Genomic DNA, 13292 nt, shown 5'->3' on the forward strand with positions numbered 1-13292 from the left:
TGATAAAAATATGTGATAGAAAGAAAGGGAGAGAGAAATAATTAATAAAATATATATTTGATGTATGTACAATAACCTTCAAATTTGAAAAAAATTTTGAAAATCACTATTTAGCTAATCCATTATGAGCATATTTTGCTCTCTAATAGTTAAATACTCAATAGATTTAGTTTTTAGCTAATCTAATGAGAGTGCTCTAATAGATACACTTGATAATTTATAAAACCAATGTTTTTTATTTATTGTCAAAATATGGCGACAAAACATATTTCTTTTTTGAGTTATTCTACTCAGCAGCCTTACACCACATACCTATTGAGACAAAAAGGAAAAAATAAATAAAAACAGTTGTGTGGTGTAGAACTACTGAATATAATTTTTCATTTTTTTTTATCTCGACAAAATAGAGATTGATATTTTCTCAACAAATAAATTGGTCAAAAAAGGAATTATTATGATTGGTCCAAGTAGAAACCGTTTATAGTAGGGGTGTCAAGTCGTGTTAACGGATGGTATTTGTGTCATGTCAAGGCATGTATATTATATTATATGGGTCAACTCGAACACGACCCGTTAAGCTTATCGTGTAAAAATTTCAAACTCTAACACGACACGTTAACATAATAAGTTGATATAACACGACTCATTTCAACCTGTTTACGTAAAGGGCTGAACAGACCCGAAAGTAACCCGTTTGACTTAATTAAGTTTAACATAATTTTATATAAATGTTAAAATTATAATATTTATAAAAAAAATATAAAACTAACTACAAGTCCAAAATTACAATTTAAACAATAAAAATATCGAAATTAAAATCTTAACAATTTTATTTTTAAGTATAAGGATGTAATTATAACTTTAACTTTCTTAACGAATTGACTCGTTATTAACCTGTTAAGCAATTGTGTCTTAACGGGTTAATCCGTTTTGACTCAAACTCGTTAAAACTAAACCCAAACTCATTATTATTATGTTATATTCATATTAAATTAACAAATCGTGTAACATATTGTAACTCTTAATTTATAGTCTTTCATAAGTCCATCGGCCTGCCCTCCGTTTCAATCAGCCCCGCAAAGAAACCGGTGGGAAGAAGCCCTGCACTCAAAACGGTGCGTGTTGCATTCAAAACAGATAGAAACGACGTCGCCTGGTTCTGTTTCATAACTTCCATTCTCATTCCCTTCCTAGTACGACAGAGTTGACGGTCCCGGAGCGCCCAATTCCGTCTTCTCACAACCGTTCCGCTGGTACGTAATCGTCCATCAACAACTTATATTTTTGTTTTTTGGCTTCGATGCCATCCATAGAGTTACCACCATATTATTATCAGAATGGTTTCCCGATGTTTTTTGGTTCGGCACGTTGTTCTTTATGTTTTGGGCTCTAGGGTTCCTGAGACTTGAAGACAATGCACTCAAATTAGTTGTTGAATTTACCTTTTCTACTTCGTTTTTTTCCCTGTTGATTTTCTTTTGGGTTTTCCTTTGTTATTTTCGTTCTCGGTCTCGAGAAGCTCATCACATTGTTGGAATTTGCCGAATCCGATCTAGTCGGCGTCTCGTTTAGAGATGTAAAGTAGCATTCATGTTAAGATTTACCTTTTATTGAAATAACCTGCTGATTAAGTTGTTATATAGTTAAGTTGGATTGATCAGCTATTGATACTGAACAGGTACACTGACATGGATGAACGTGCATACGTGAGATTGATGTTTTTTTTTTTTTTTAACTTGAAATTGTATTAATTTATGCTTTTGGAATGGTTCCGTGTGGTATGCATTTGTGTTGAATTTCATTTCGTGGATACTCGGGCTTGTCATGGCATCTAGACGTCTATACGGATCTTGAGCACATAGCTTTCATCTTTTATCTGAAATGTCTACATGTTCAAATGCACAATCAACTGAGGCTGGGCATGTTAGTCGTCATAATGCTTGCCCTGATTCTGAAAGCCATCAAAGTTCTTTGAAAACTGAGGAGGATGAAGATGAAGATGTAGATTTCAATCCCTTTCTAAAGGAAACCCCTTCACCAGAAGCTTCTTCGAGCTTGAGCTCTGAAATTGATGGTTTGAATGGGAATGTTTTTGACACTGGTGGAAAGATTGTTGATATTGGTGAAGGAAATAATCCATCAAAGCCAACTAGTGAGGTGCAAAATTATGTCATTAGAGCTCTTGAGCACGGTGAAGAGGAAACATTGATGCAAGCTACAGTTTCTCCCGAAGGAGTGTGTGAGAGGGAATTGCAAAATTCTGTTGCCCAAAATCCCAAGAAGCGAAAATCTGCCTTAAACTCTCCATTAAAAACTGGTACCGTCCAAACAAAGGAAAATGACACTGGAGCTGATTCTAATGATGTTATGATTGGAGAGTTAAGTAATACACAATATTCCCAAAAGCCCATATCAGATTTAGAGAATGAGGATGCTATCTGCACACGCACTAGGGCCCGTTATTCCCTTGCAAGTTTCTCGCTTGACGAACTGGAGACTTTTCTTCAAGAAACTGATGATGATGATGACCTTCAAAATGTTGATGATGAACTAGAGTACAGGAAGTTTCTTGCTGCTGTTTTACATGGTGGAGATGGCGATGGCCAGTCAAATCAAGAGAATGAAAATGTTGATGAAGAAGATGAAGATAATGATGCCGATTTTGAGATAGAGCTTGAAGAGCTGCTGGAGAGTGATGTAGATGAATGTAATAGGGAAAAGGCCCAAAAGGAGTGCAATGGAACTGGACGACGGCCGGAAACTAGGCAGAATAGGCGGCAAAAAGACTCTGCCCAATATCAAAAGAAGCTTTCAGGACAGGCAAAGAGGCCACTACGTCCCCTCTTGCCAGTTTTGCCAAATGGACCCTTTGCACCCTTCCCTATTACTGATGGGAAAACCTCAATGCCTGATTCTTGTACAGCGGAAGATGGTTTTATTAGAGGATTTACTCCCCATCAAGTTGGCCAGTTACATTGTTTGATACACGAGCATGTGCAACTTCTCGTTCAAGTATTTTCTCTGTGTGTTCTTGACTCTTCTCGGCAACACATTGCCTCCCAGGTTCGTGGACTGATTTTTGAGATACTTCAAAAACGGAATGAAGTATTAGCATGGAAAAATGTCCCATATCCTAGCATTTGCTTTTACCCTCCATATGTTTGCTCATCCGTGCCAGATGAACTTCCCAAAATTGCCCCTGCACAATACACCTTAGAATCATGTGCTACATTTGATGCACAAAGAGCGTGCTCTAATCAGATGGCGGCTTCTCAAAACATGTCTCCTTCTAATGGGAGATGTGAATATGTTTCTATTGGGCACGTGGGTTCCTTACAAAACAATGAGGGCTTTTCCTGGGTGCCTTTTATAAGCGGTCTTGTACTGTCCATCTTGGATGTAGCTCCACTCAATTTAGCTGGAAGGTATATGGATGATGTTTATACTGGTATGTCATTTAGAATGTTTGAAGTGTTTTTCATGTTTTTGAAATCATATGCTTGTTCAAAAGTTTAACCTCTGTAGTATGCTTTTTCATTTGTTTGAAATTATTTTCTCAGCTGTTCAGGACTATCGACAGCGTCAGGTGAAATCTGCTAGTGATGCTCCCTTTGTAAGAGAACCACTGTTTCCCTTTCCTTGTTTCCCATCATATCCTGAAGCTAATTGTGAAGTTTTAAGGGGGCCCATTGCCTCAGCTGTTAAAACGGTGCCAATTTCACCCAGTCAACAGCCACCTAAAAAAACATTGGCTGCTGCACTTGTTGAAAGTACCAAGAGGCAATCGGTTGCTTTAGTTCCAAAAGAAATTTCAAAGCTAGCTCAAAGATTTTTCCCTTTCTTCAATCCATCATTATTTCCACATAAACCACCCCCTGCAGCTGTCGTAAATCGGGTGCTTTTCACCGATGCAGAGGATGAGTAAGTTGCGTGCTTTATTTATTGCTTTTACTGAATTGGTGGATTTACTTATCTCGATTATTCATTTTTTGCCAGTTTTAGAAATGCTTCACATCAAGGTGCATTACTTTTCATAGTTCTACTTCTGTCAAGGTTTAAGAAGAAACTTAAAGCTGATGTATTTGACTTTCTGTATTGATAGTAATAGGAAGGAAACCTTTTTTTTTTTTTTTAAAAAAAAAAAAAACCATGGAGTTGAGAGGATTTTAAGATTCTTATCTTATAATATAGCATATTGAAGAAAGTCTTAGGATTGCTTATGAACAGGAATCTTTCCTAAGATTCATGATTTTTGCATAATTTCTAATGCCATTTTCACCAATTAGGATAGTTATGTTGATTTATGCAGTGGGAGATAAAAGCATTTCAAGGTGATTTTTTGGAAGAATGCAGTTTAATTGATTTGTATCTATGACTAATTTTTATGCAAAGTTAATCTTAATATGAGATTAAACCCAAAACTAGTCCCTATGGCTTGTATAAATTAAATTACTTATGGTACTTTTTAATTGAACATTTTACTCCCTGTAGTTGTATTATTATTAATATTGCAAAACGCAAATCCTAGAGGTTGGCTAAAGTGGTAAGGGCCTTGGTCTTGGTGGTTTACTCCCTCCATGTTTAAGGTTCAAAGCCTCTTGGGTGCAAATAATTTATAGGGTCCATTGGACTGGGAGAATTTTCCCTTGAATTACCCAAGGTGCACTCGTGGAAAATTCCTTACTGAGTGCTTGTGCGCTCTCAAGATAGTCGGAACATTTTTCTCAGACACCCCTGATGCCAAAAAAAAAAAAAAAAAACCTATCTAGAAATAGAAAAAACATATGTAAATTAAGCCCATTGAAGTCTATATGAAGTAACCAAAAACCAAAAAATAAAATAATAATAAATTTTATTCCAAAACAAGCAAAGTTCTTGCCATGGGTGGCAGAGTGGCCACCCTTGGCAGTGGGGAGGGGAGGGGAGGCTCTCCTCCCACCACCTGGCCAACCGATGGTGGCCTGGATCAAGCCACCGTGGGTCGGCCCCGCTAGGGCCATCTGCCCATTTTTAAATATCTTTTGGGTAATGCTAGGGATCCTGCTGGGGGATCCCGCTCATGGTCCTGCTCCATTTTTTTAAATTTTTTTTAGTTTTTTTTTTTTTACTTAATGATTAAGAAAATGTTATTTAATAATATTGAGTTTTTTTTTTTAAAAATATTTAAGTGTTAAAAAATGGTGTGAAAAAAAAAAACAAAAAATATTTAAAACTTTTTTTTTCACATCATTTTTTTAACACTTTTAAATGTTTTTTAAAAAAGAAAAAAATTCACAATATTATTAAACAACATTTTCTTAATCACTAAGTAAAAAAAAAAACTAAAAAAAATAAAAAAAAATGGAGCGGGACCATGAGCGGGATCCCTATCATTTTCCATATTTTTTTGTTATTTTTTAATTTTAAGCAATTCAGAACATTTTAAATAAAATTATTATTTTTTGAAATTTTCCACGGTGCCTGCCTGATGTTATTCCATGTATACATGTTTTAACAGTCTAATAACAAAGCATGTGGAATAATTTGGTGTTTAACCATTTAATTTATAAGACTGCAGGTTTGATTAGAGGTGGAAAATAGTTATTTATGAGGATACTTTCTTTCATAAAAAAGCTGTAGGTCCCTTAAAGTTGTTTCAAGTATAAAAGTATGGGAATACAGGACACTTATTTTGGTCGTTGTAGTTCCCTAGAGATCCTATTTATTTGTGTATTTGTTTTTTATTTTTATTTTTTTGATCGGTAATCAAGGTATTTTATTCATAAAGAGTAGGCAAAGCCCAATTACACAGGGAGTATACATGAGAAATACCTAACTAGAGTTTACAATTGATAGTAAAAAGTCATGGACAATTAGTCTATTACAAACAATGGCCCCCCACCCATGAGAACAATGTTTTAAAGGAAAAAAGTTTCATCTCCTCCATTGTCTTCTGGTTTTCGAAGCTTCTATCATTTCGTTTCCGCCATATACTTTTATTTATTTATTTATAAATAAACAGATTTTATTAATAAAAGAATGGGCAAAAATGCCAATTACAAGACTCTTATGCCCTAGCTATCGTTCACGTCATATACACCAACACATGCAGATAGAGACCATTTTCCAAATTGCTGCGACTTGTGAATTACCTCGGAGACCTCTCCAGCTAGCTAAAAAATCCACCAATCTAAGAGGCATGACCTATGATAATCCAAGTCCTGTAAAAAAATAATCCCACGTCCTCGCCACCTCGCAATGTAGAGACATATGCCTAGAGATCCTATTTATTACCGATGATGGTGTTAATTATTAGCCTTTTATGTTGCTTGTTTGTTTCCTTCAACTATTTCAACGGGCCTGGTTATGGCTACTGACATCTAAAACCTATAATAAACTTATAAGAGATGTTTGTGAAGTTTCTTGTGTTTTATATTGGGATTCAATGCAGGCTATTAGCACTGGGATTGATGGAATATAATACAGATTGGAAGGCGATTCAACAACGTTTTCTTCCTTGCAAGTCGAAGAATCAGGTATTTCTAGACATGTAAAGAAAAATATTCTGGTAATCATGTCCAGATAAGCTCTAAGATTGGTTATCATTTGTGCTATCATTCCTCCTGCTGTCTCTGCTAAGGAGGGAAGGAACAATTTGTTTTGGAAAAGGAAATGCAAATAAATTCTTCACCTTTTATTTGCTTAGCTCCAAACTACTGTGGCTGAGAAACTTTTTTCTTTTAATTAAAAGATGAAAGAAACTAGATTACTGCATAAGACTGCATAGAAATTATTTTGTACTTGATGGCTATGGAAACTACTATTATGCTTCTATATGCGGAGACCTGCTTGGGGCCTAGACCAAAAGGGAAGTTAGAAATGGTGATTGCTGGAGATTAGAGAAAAATAAATGTCAAAATCCTATTATATCATACATCGTGTATGTAGGGCTATTGTTAAAATTATAAAAGATATTGAGGTTAATTTAGTGAGTATAGCGGGCTTGGGGCACCCTTAATTTGCTCCTTGCATGTACCTACTTTTTATTAACCAAGAAATCCTGGCCCATTCCCCTTTCTGGTTCTCCATATTGGACCAATTAGATGTGGCACAGGTTATGCCTTTAAAACATCTGATCCCTAGATGTTTGGTTGACTATTGTTGGTAGTTTTCTTACCCATGGGTGTAAGTATATGTGATTTATTCTACCTCTCCCTCCCTATCTCTCTCTCTACGAGAGAAGAAATTATTTTGTAGTTCGTTTTTTAAGGGTTTCCTTTTTAAAGTGATAATCGGTAAATATGGTAAAAAAAAAAATTCTTATTTTTTTGGGCCCATAGGTCCATCGTTGAAATTGGTTTTGAAGCTTCATGATCATGATGAATAGAGGAGTTGCCCTTTTGCGAGTTCTTGCGATTTGTGAATGTGGATGTCATGTTGACATGAGACCTATTGTAGTTCATCATTCATCGCTGTAAGTTTCTGCATTAAGCATTAGTGTGTTTTTGAATTTGCATATGCTACTTTCATTGCAGATTTTTGTTAGGCAAAAAAATCGCTGCTCATCTAAAGCACCGGAAAATCCCATAAAGGTATGTCCGCAATCTTGAGCATAATGAAGATAAATTATCTTGATTACCTAGCTACTTATTCTTATTTTTAAGTGGATATTTTCCCAGATAATGCATCCAAACTTAAGTTGTGGTTACCTCTCTCTCTCTCTCTCTCTCTTCCCCCCCCCCTCCCCCACAAAAAAAAAAACTTGGCATTTTTGGTTGTGATCTCTTCATCTTTTTAATTAAATTGATCGGATATGAGCTCTTGACTCTTCAATTGAGCATTCATCACATTGAATGGTTGAAAGAAATTTACGATATTAGGATGTCCAAAAACTGTAACCTGTGATATTTTAAAGGTAATATTTCATTGCAGCAGGTGGTCTTTAGTCATATTGTTTAACACGATGTGAATAGTGGTGAAAGCTGATAGGTCTACAAGACAAGTCTTTGGGTTATGTTCTCATTTTTCATTTGGTAAAAATATAATGTAGTTGTTTACTACTACATGCAGGCAGTTCGAAGAATGAAAACCTCTCCATTGACTGTGGAAGAGATTGCATACATTCAGGAGGTAAATTTGACTAAGAGTTTTTTGGATTATTTGTATTTCTCTTAAGAAGATTTTCATTCGATTGATAGTGTATGATTTACTGTAAAATTCAAATTGCACACAGGGACTTAAGCTTTATAAATTGGATTGGATGTCTGTGTGGAGATTTGTTGTTCCACATAGAGATCCATCTTTATTACCTCGGCAGTGGCGCATTGCCCTTGGAACTCAGAAGTCATATAAGCAGGATGCAGCAAAAAAGGAGAAGAGACGATTATATGAAGCTAGAAGAAGAAAGTGCAAAACTGCAGATCTGACAAGTTGGCAAACTGTATCTGAAAAGGAGGTTTGTTATCCTCTGAAGACAGAAAACGAGCATTAACATTTAATCGTTCATATTTTCCCATTCATTTTATACAATATTCTAATGAGTTGCTGATGGTTGGACAATGCTATGTAATAGCATGGAATTTGTGGTTGAGCTGTAAACTAGCCGGCCAATTCACATAGCACAATCTTGTTTCATCACTTATTATGCTCTCAAGTTTGATGGTAACGTGGAATAGAATTGGGTGTGGGGCTCTAAACTATGAAATTTATAATCTATAATTGTAGATTACATGCTAATACAATGCTTGCTTATAACCTTTTTTTGACTTTCCCGGTAACATCTACATGTTCATGGTAGTAACACAATTATTGTGTTATATATTCTTCTTTTGCTGAAGCTGCCATAGCATTACTCTGTTTCATCAAGGTGGAAAATTTTGGCCTTGGGCTGGGGCTTGGCTCATAAGCCTTACTATAAAGCTTTGCTTCATCTCTTCATTGGCAATTGAGGTCCCCCACCCCCCGCGCGCGCGTAAACGATGATTTAACTTTAGACAATTGTTGTATTTGGTGCAGGACAATCAGGCTGAAAATAATGGCGGGGAGAATAACAGTGGAGATGATAGCGTAGATAATGCAGGTGAAACGCACCAGGCATCTTCAGCAGATTGGAGGCCTGGTACCTTCAGTCTCATTTCTTCTGCTCATCCTTGCTCAAATCTCAATGAAAAAATACTTCCTAAGGATAGACTGCGTCAAGAAGGGACTACAATCAGTAAACAGCTAAACTATAATGGGTCTAGAGAGGCTCAACCCCAGACTGGTATCATGCACAAGTTTCCACCTTTGTCACAGCATACGCAGCGACCCTATAGTTCATGTCAGGTAAATAGCGCTAGAAATTGTGCATTTAATACCATGGAACCAAATCATCCGGCTTCTTTTATGACATCAAATAGCAACAAATCCCCATTCTGTTTACGGCCTTATCGGGCTCGTAGAAATAGTAGTGCCACTAATTCCCGCATAGTGAAATTAGCACCGGACTTGCCACCTGTGAATCTTCCACGATCTGTTCGTATAGTCTCTCAGACAGACTTCAAAGGTTGTCAGTTTGGAGCACCCACTAAGGTTTCTGCTGCTGGAGTTGGTATTGGTAATTCTGGAATAGAAGATGTAGTTTCTCGTAATCCTCGTGCTGTGAAATTGGGAACCCCCCATTTAGTAAAATCTCGACGGAATGAAAGCGGTCCACTGCAAGACAATGTTTTACATTCGCATGCAGAAGAATCTGAAGTTGTTAAGGATAAATGTCTTCTGGATGAAAGACGTTCTGATTCTGATCTTCAGATGCATCCTTTACCCTTCCAGGCCCCTGAAGATGGGCATTTGCTACATTATCCATCGAACTGCGGCACTAGTACTTCTACTTCTTTCAGTTTCTTTTCAGGAAATCGGCCTCAGTTGAATATAAATCTCGTGCATAATCCTCAGCTTGAAAACTATGTTCAACGTTTTAATAAATCATTGAAGTCAAAGGATTTTACTTCAGTAACTTCTGGCATTGACTTCCAACAACTGCTACAAAGAACTGAAGATGTCTGTACTGATTCTGCTGCTGCCTGCTCAACTGCACACCTATCTACTGGTTTGGATGGAAAATCTGGACCATCTGGTCAGCTTCAAAGTCCTTTTGATGGTCTCCAGACCGAGTCACTAGTAAGTCATGGTCTAGCTTCTGGTCCTAATCCCCCTACTGAGAAGGCTAATGAGCTAGACTTGGAGATCCACCTAAGTTATACATCCAGAAAGGGGGAGGGTGTGGAAAGCAGTGATGTGACAGCACATAATCCAGCAATGTCAGTAATTGCAGCAGCCGCAACTAGAACTCAAAACATCAGTTATCCTCCTTGTTCCACAGTCAGTACCAACCTTATTTCAGGTGGCCATGGATTGACAATACCAAGTAATAACATCAGCAGATACAACGTGGATGATATTGGTGACCAGTCTCATCCAGAGATTGTGATGGAACAGGAAGAGTTGAGTGACTCTGATGAAGAAACTGAAGAACATGTAGAGTTTGAGTGTGAGGAGATGGCTGATTCTGAAGGAGAGGACGGATCAGGATGTGAACAAATTGTTGAGATGCAAAATAAGGTGACTACTTTTTCTTTTGATTAATGAGAAGCATTGCCTTTTTGTATTAGTGCTCCTAATTCTATTTTTTGCAGCTAGAACTTTATTATTATTGTTTTTTATATAGTTGTGTTCCAGAATGAACCCTGACCTTTTATATCTTCAATGCTTCAAACTTATGTTCCCCTCTTGCCCTCCCACCCACCCACCCATCAGAATGCACCCTCAAAAGAAGAAATATACTAGAATAGGACTTTGCGCTCTCAATTTTTCTCAATACATGGGTTGCACACAAAACATCCATTCAAAAGAGCCATTCTTATTAAATATTTGGTGTTTGCTGTTGCATACTTTTTCTGCCGTTCTGCTCTAAGTTCATTTCTTATTTTAGAATTGGCATTGTTGATTGCAGGTAGGCTATGATCTTTTTCAATGTAGTTGCTATTTTTTAATATTTAGCATGGTTATATCCTGGATTGTGCATCACTTTGATAATCAGCTTTGATTTCTATTTCCTTGTTAGGTGTTTTCTCTTGTATACTTCTTGTGCACTTCAGCTATGCCTTTTGAATTTCCTTATAAATTCTTTGATTTCTTATATAAAGATCCCATTTTGGGTTAGGAAAGATTCAAGCCTAATACCTATCGCCATCCTTGCCACTCTTGACCACTTAGCCTAATCCCAAAGGCCAGTTTCTTCAAAAATTAATAATCAGCACAATCTTATGCTTCTGCATTTGTTTGGCCAATCACACCTTACTGAATGCACCTTGAGTTTTAGGGTCTGTTTGGCAACACAACTATTCTCAATTATTCCTCAGATATTTCCTTCTCAAACACAAAACACTTTTCAATTTCAAATCTTCAACTTTTTCATCTAATCATTACAACTTTTCCCAACTCCCAAACGAAACACAAAACAATCCCTACTTTTTCAAATTTCAAAACAAAAATAATATTGACAAATAATAGTCAAACAATTTTTCTACTTTATAATATATATATTCAACTTTTTCTCTCTTCTTTCTTAAAACCCAATAAAACATCTTAACTCAAACCATTTCATTACTATTCACAGATATACTGAGATATTCTAAGTATCTAAACGGGCCCTTAGTCTTGCAAAAATGCCCTCTCATATTTGGAAATTCTATATTTTCTACCCTGGCCCAAAACATAGGAAAATGATTTGTGCAGGCCTAGGGTGTGCAAGCCCATGTAGGCCCTTTAAAAAAAGTGGGACCCACCTGAGAAAATCTACTTTTTTTATGGTGGATCTCACTTATTTTTTCCCCTAAATGGACTGCACAAGGGTTGCACGCCCTACGCTTGTATCTAGCATTTTTTTTTTTTTTTTGGCACTGGATGTCCAAGAACAGTGTCCCGACTAATCCTAGGGGTGCACAGGCCTTCGACAAGAAGTTTTCCGCAAGTCCACCTCAAGTAATTCAAGGGGAAAACCCCCCAGTCTGATAGTCCCTAGAGATTGTTTGTACCCAAGGAGATTTGAACCTTAGACATGGAGGGGGAGCATTCTCCCAAGCCCAAGGCCTTTACAATCGAGCCAACCCCTATGGGTTGGCTTGTATCTAGCATCACTCGAAGCATATATGTTTTTATGCATATTCATATATTTCCTCAACGAATTTGGTTTATGACACCATGAGGTTGGTTTGCTCTCTTATTCTTTTCTGTCTCATCTTCTTCTCACTTATCAAAAAATAAATAAATTCTTCTCCGTCTCATCATCTCTTGTTTTTACCCTATGTAGACATTCTTTTTTTCTCACTTTGGGAGGGAGGATAATTATTATTTTGCATTAAGATTTATATTCCTTTTAGTTTTTGTTCACAAGTTTCTGTTTTGTCTCTACTTAATAGGACGGCAAGAATTTGACAGTGGAAAATCAAGTGACAGTTGCTTCTGGTGGTGATAAACAATGTGAACCAATGACCTGTTGTCATCCTCAAGGTGATGTTTGCATCCTTGTAAAGGACATCACTCCTTCCCTAGAGTTGGGTTTGTCTAATCAAGGAAAGGATGATACTAGTAATTCTTCATGGTTGAGTTTAGATTCATGTGCACCAGATCGTCTTTTGAACTCAAATACTAAGCATGAAGAGAGAGGTATAGGTGAAGGTCCTGCAACAGAAAATTTGTCTTCATGTCGTCCTATCAGATCTTGCAATAAGAAAAAACCAAGTACAAAAGTTACTGTGCAGAAACATGCTATGGATATGGCACGGCAGCTGAGCCTTGGTCCTCTTGCCATTTCCACTTTGAAAAAACCAAGGAAGCGTGCATACAGAACTAATACAAGTTTGAATGTAAGATTGTCTTTTGGAAGCTCCAGCAGTGATGGTAAAGATAGGCTTGATTGATTGCTGTATCTATGCTCATGAGGGCTGGTAGTACTTTCTCCCATGTCAGCAACCCAATTAGCAAGCAAAAGGGGTCACAGTGGAAGTAAAGAGGTCAGCTTAGGCTTGTTTGGTGAATATTTTTTATGAAGGCATGAGAAACAGTGGGATTGATTTGGTGGAGCTGGGGTCGAAGGCTTTGGATATGCATTATAGCATAGGTGGTTGACGGATTATTCCATCGATTGATAGAATTTGTCTCTGTTTATGCTTGTTTCGGGAGTAGGGTCATGTACAGACATTTTGCTTGTATATTCTCCATTGATCTCAGTTTTGGGCTAAAATGACCTCATTTCAAGGGGCTGGTTTTGCTAA

At 37.0% G+C, this 13292-nt stretch overlaps 1 protein-coding gene across 2 annotated transcripts; it reads left to right on the forward strand.

The window, feature by feature from the left end:
• Positions 1 to 1109: 1109 nt before the first annotated feature.
• On the forward strand, positions 1110 to 13292 carry LOC121264204. Of its 2 annotated transcripts, none has more exons than XM_041167284.1 (9): positions 1110 to 1254; positions 1776 to 3448; positions 3561 to 3921; positions 6431 to 6515; positions 7515 to 7571; positions 8050 to 8109; positions 8213 to 8434; positions 8995 to 10578; positions 12438 to 13292. In XM_041167284.1, the coding sequence occupies exons 2-9, from the start codon at positions 1882 to 1884 to the stop codon at positions 12936 to 12938; spliced, it is 4437 nt and encodes a 1478-aa protein (XP_041023218.1). In that variant the 5' UTR covers positions 1110 to 1254; positions 1776 to 1881; the 3' UTR covers positions 12939 to 13292. The 2 variants fall into 2 exon arrangements, with proteins under 2 accessions (XP_041023218.1, XP_041023219.1); XM_041167285.1 differs by lacking the exon at positions 1110 to 1254 and adding an exon at positions 1314 to 1679.

The sequence above is a fragment of the Juglans microcarpa x Juglans regia genome, chromosome 5D (genome assembly GCF_004785595.1).
Source record: "Juglans microcarpa x Juglans regia isolate MS1-56 chromosome 5D, Jm3101_v1.0, whole genome shotgun sequence".
NCBI classification, from domain to species: Eukaryota; Viridiplantae; Streptophyta; class Magnoliopsida; order Fagales; family Juglandaceae; genus Juglans; species Juglans microcarpa x Juglans regia.

Excerpts from the sequence above, each read along its gene's own strand:
- LOC121264204 (XM_041167284.1), top strand. The coding sequence starts at position 1,882 with ATGTCTACATGTTCAAATGCACAATCAACTGAGGCTGGGCATGTTAGT. Across the intron at positions 6,516-7,514 it reads CTTGCAAGTCGAAGAATCAG|ATTTTTGTTAGGCAAAAAAA; the intron begins GTATTTCTAGAC and ends CTTTCATTGCAG. Across the intron at positions 8,435-8,994 it reads AAACTGTATCTGAAAAGGAG|GACAATCAGGCTGAAAATAA; the intron begins GTTTGTTATCCT and ends TATTTGGTGCAG.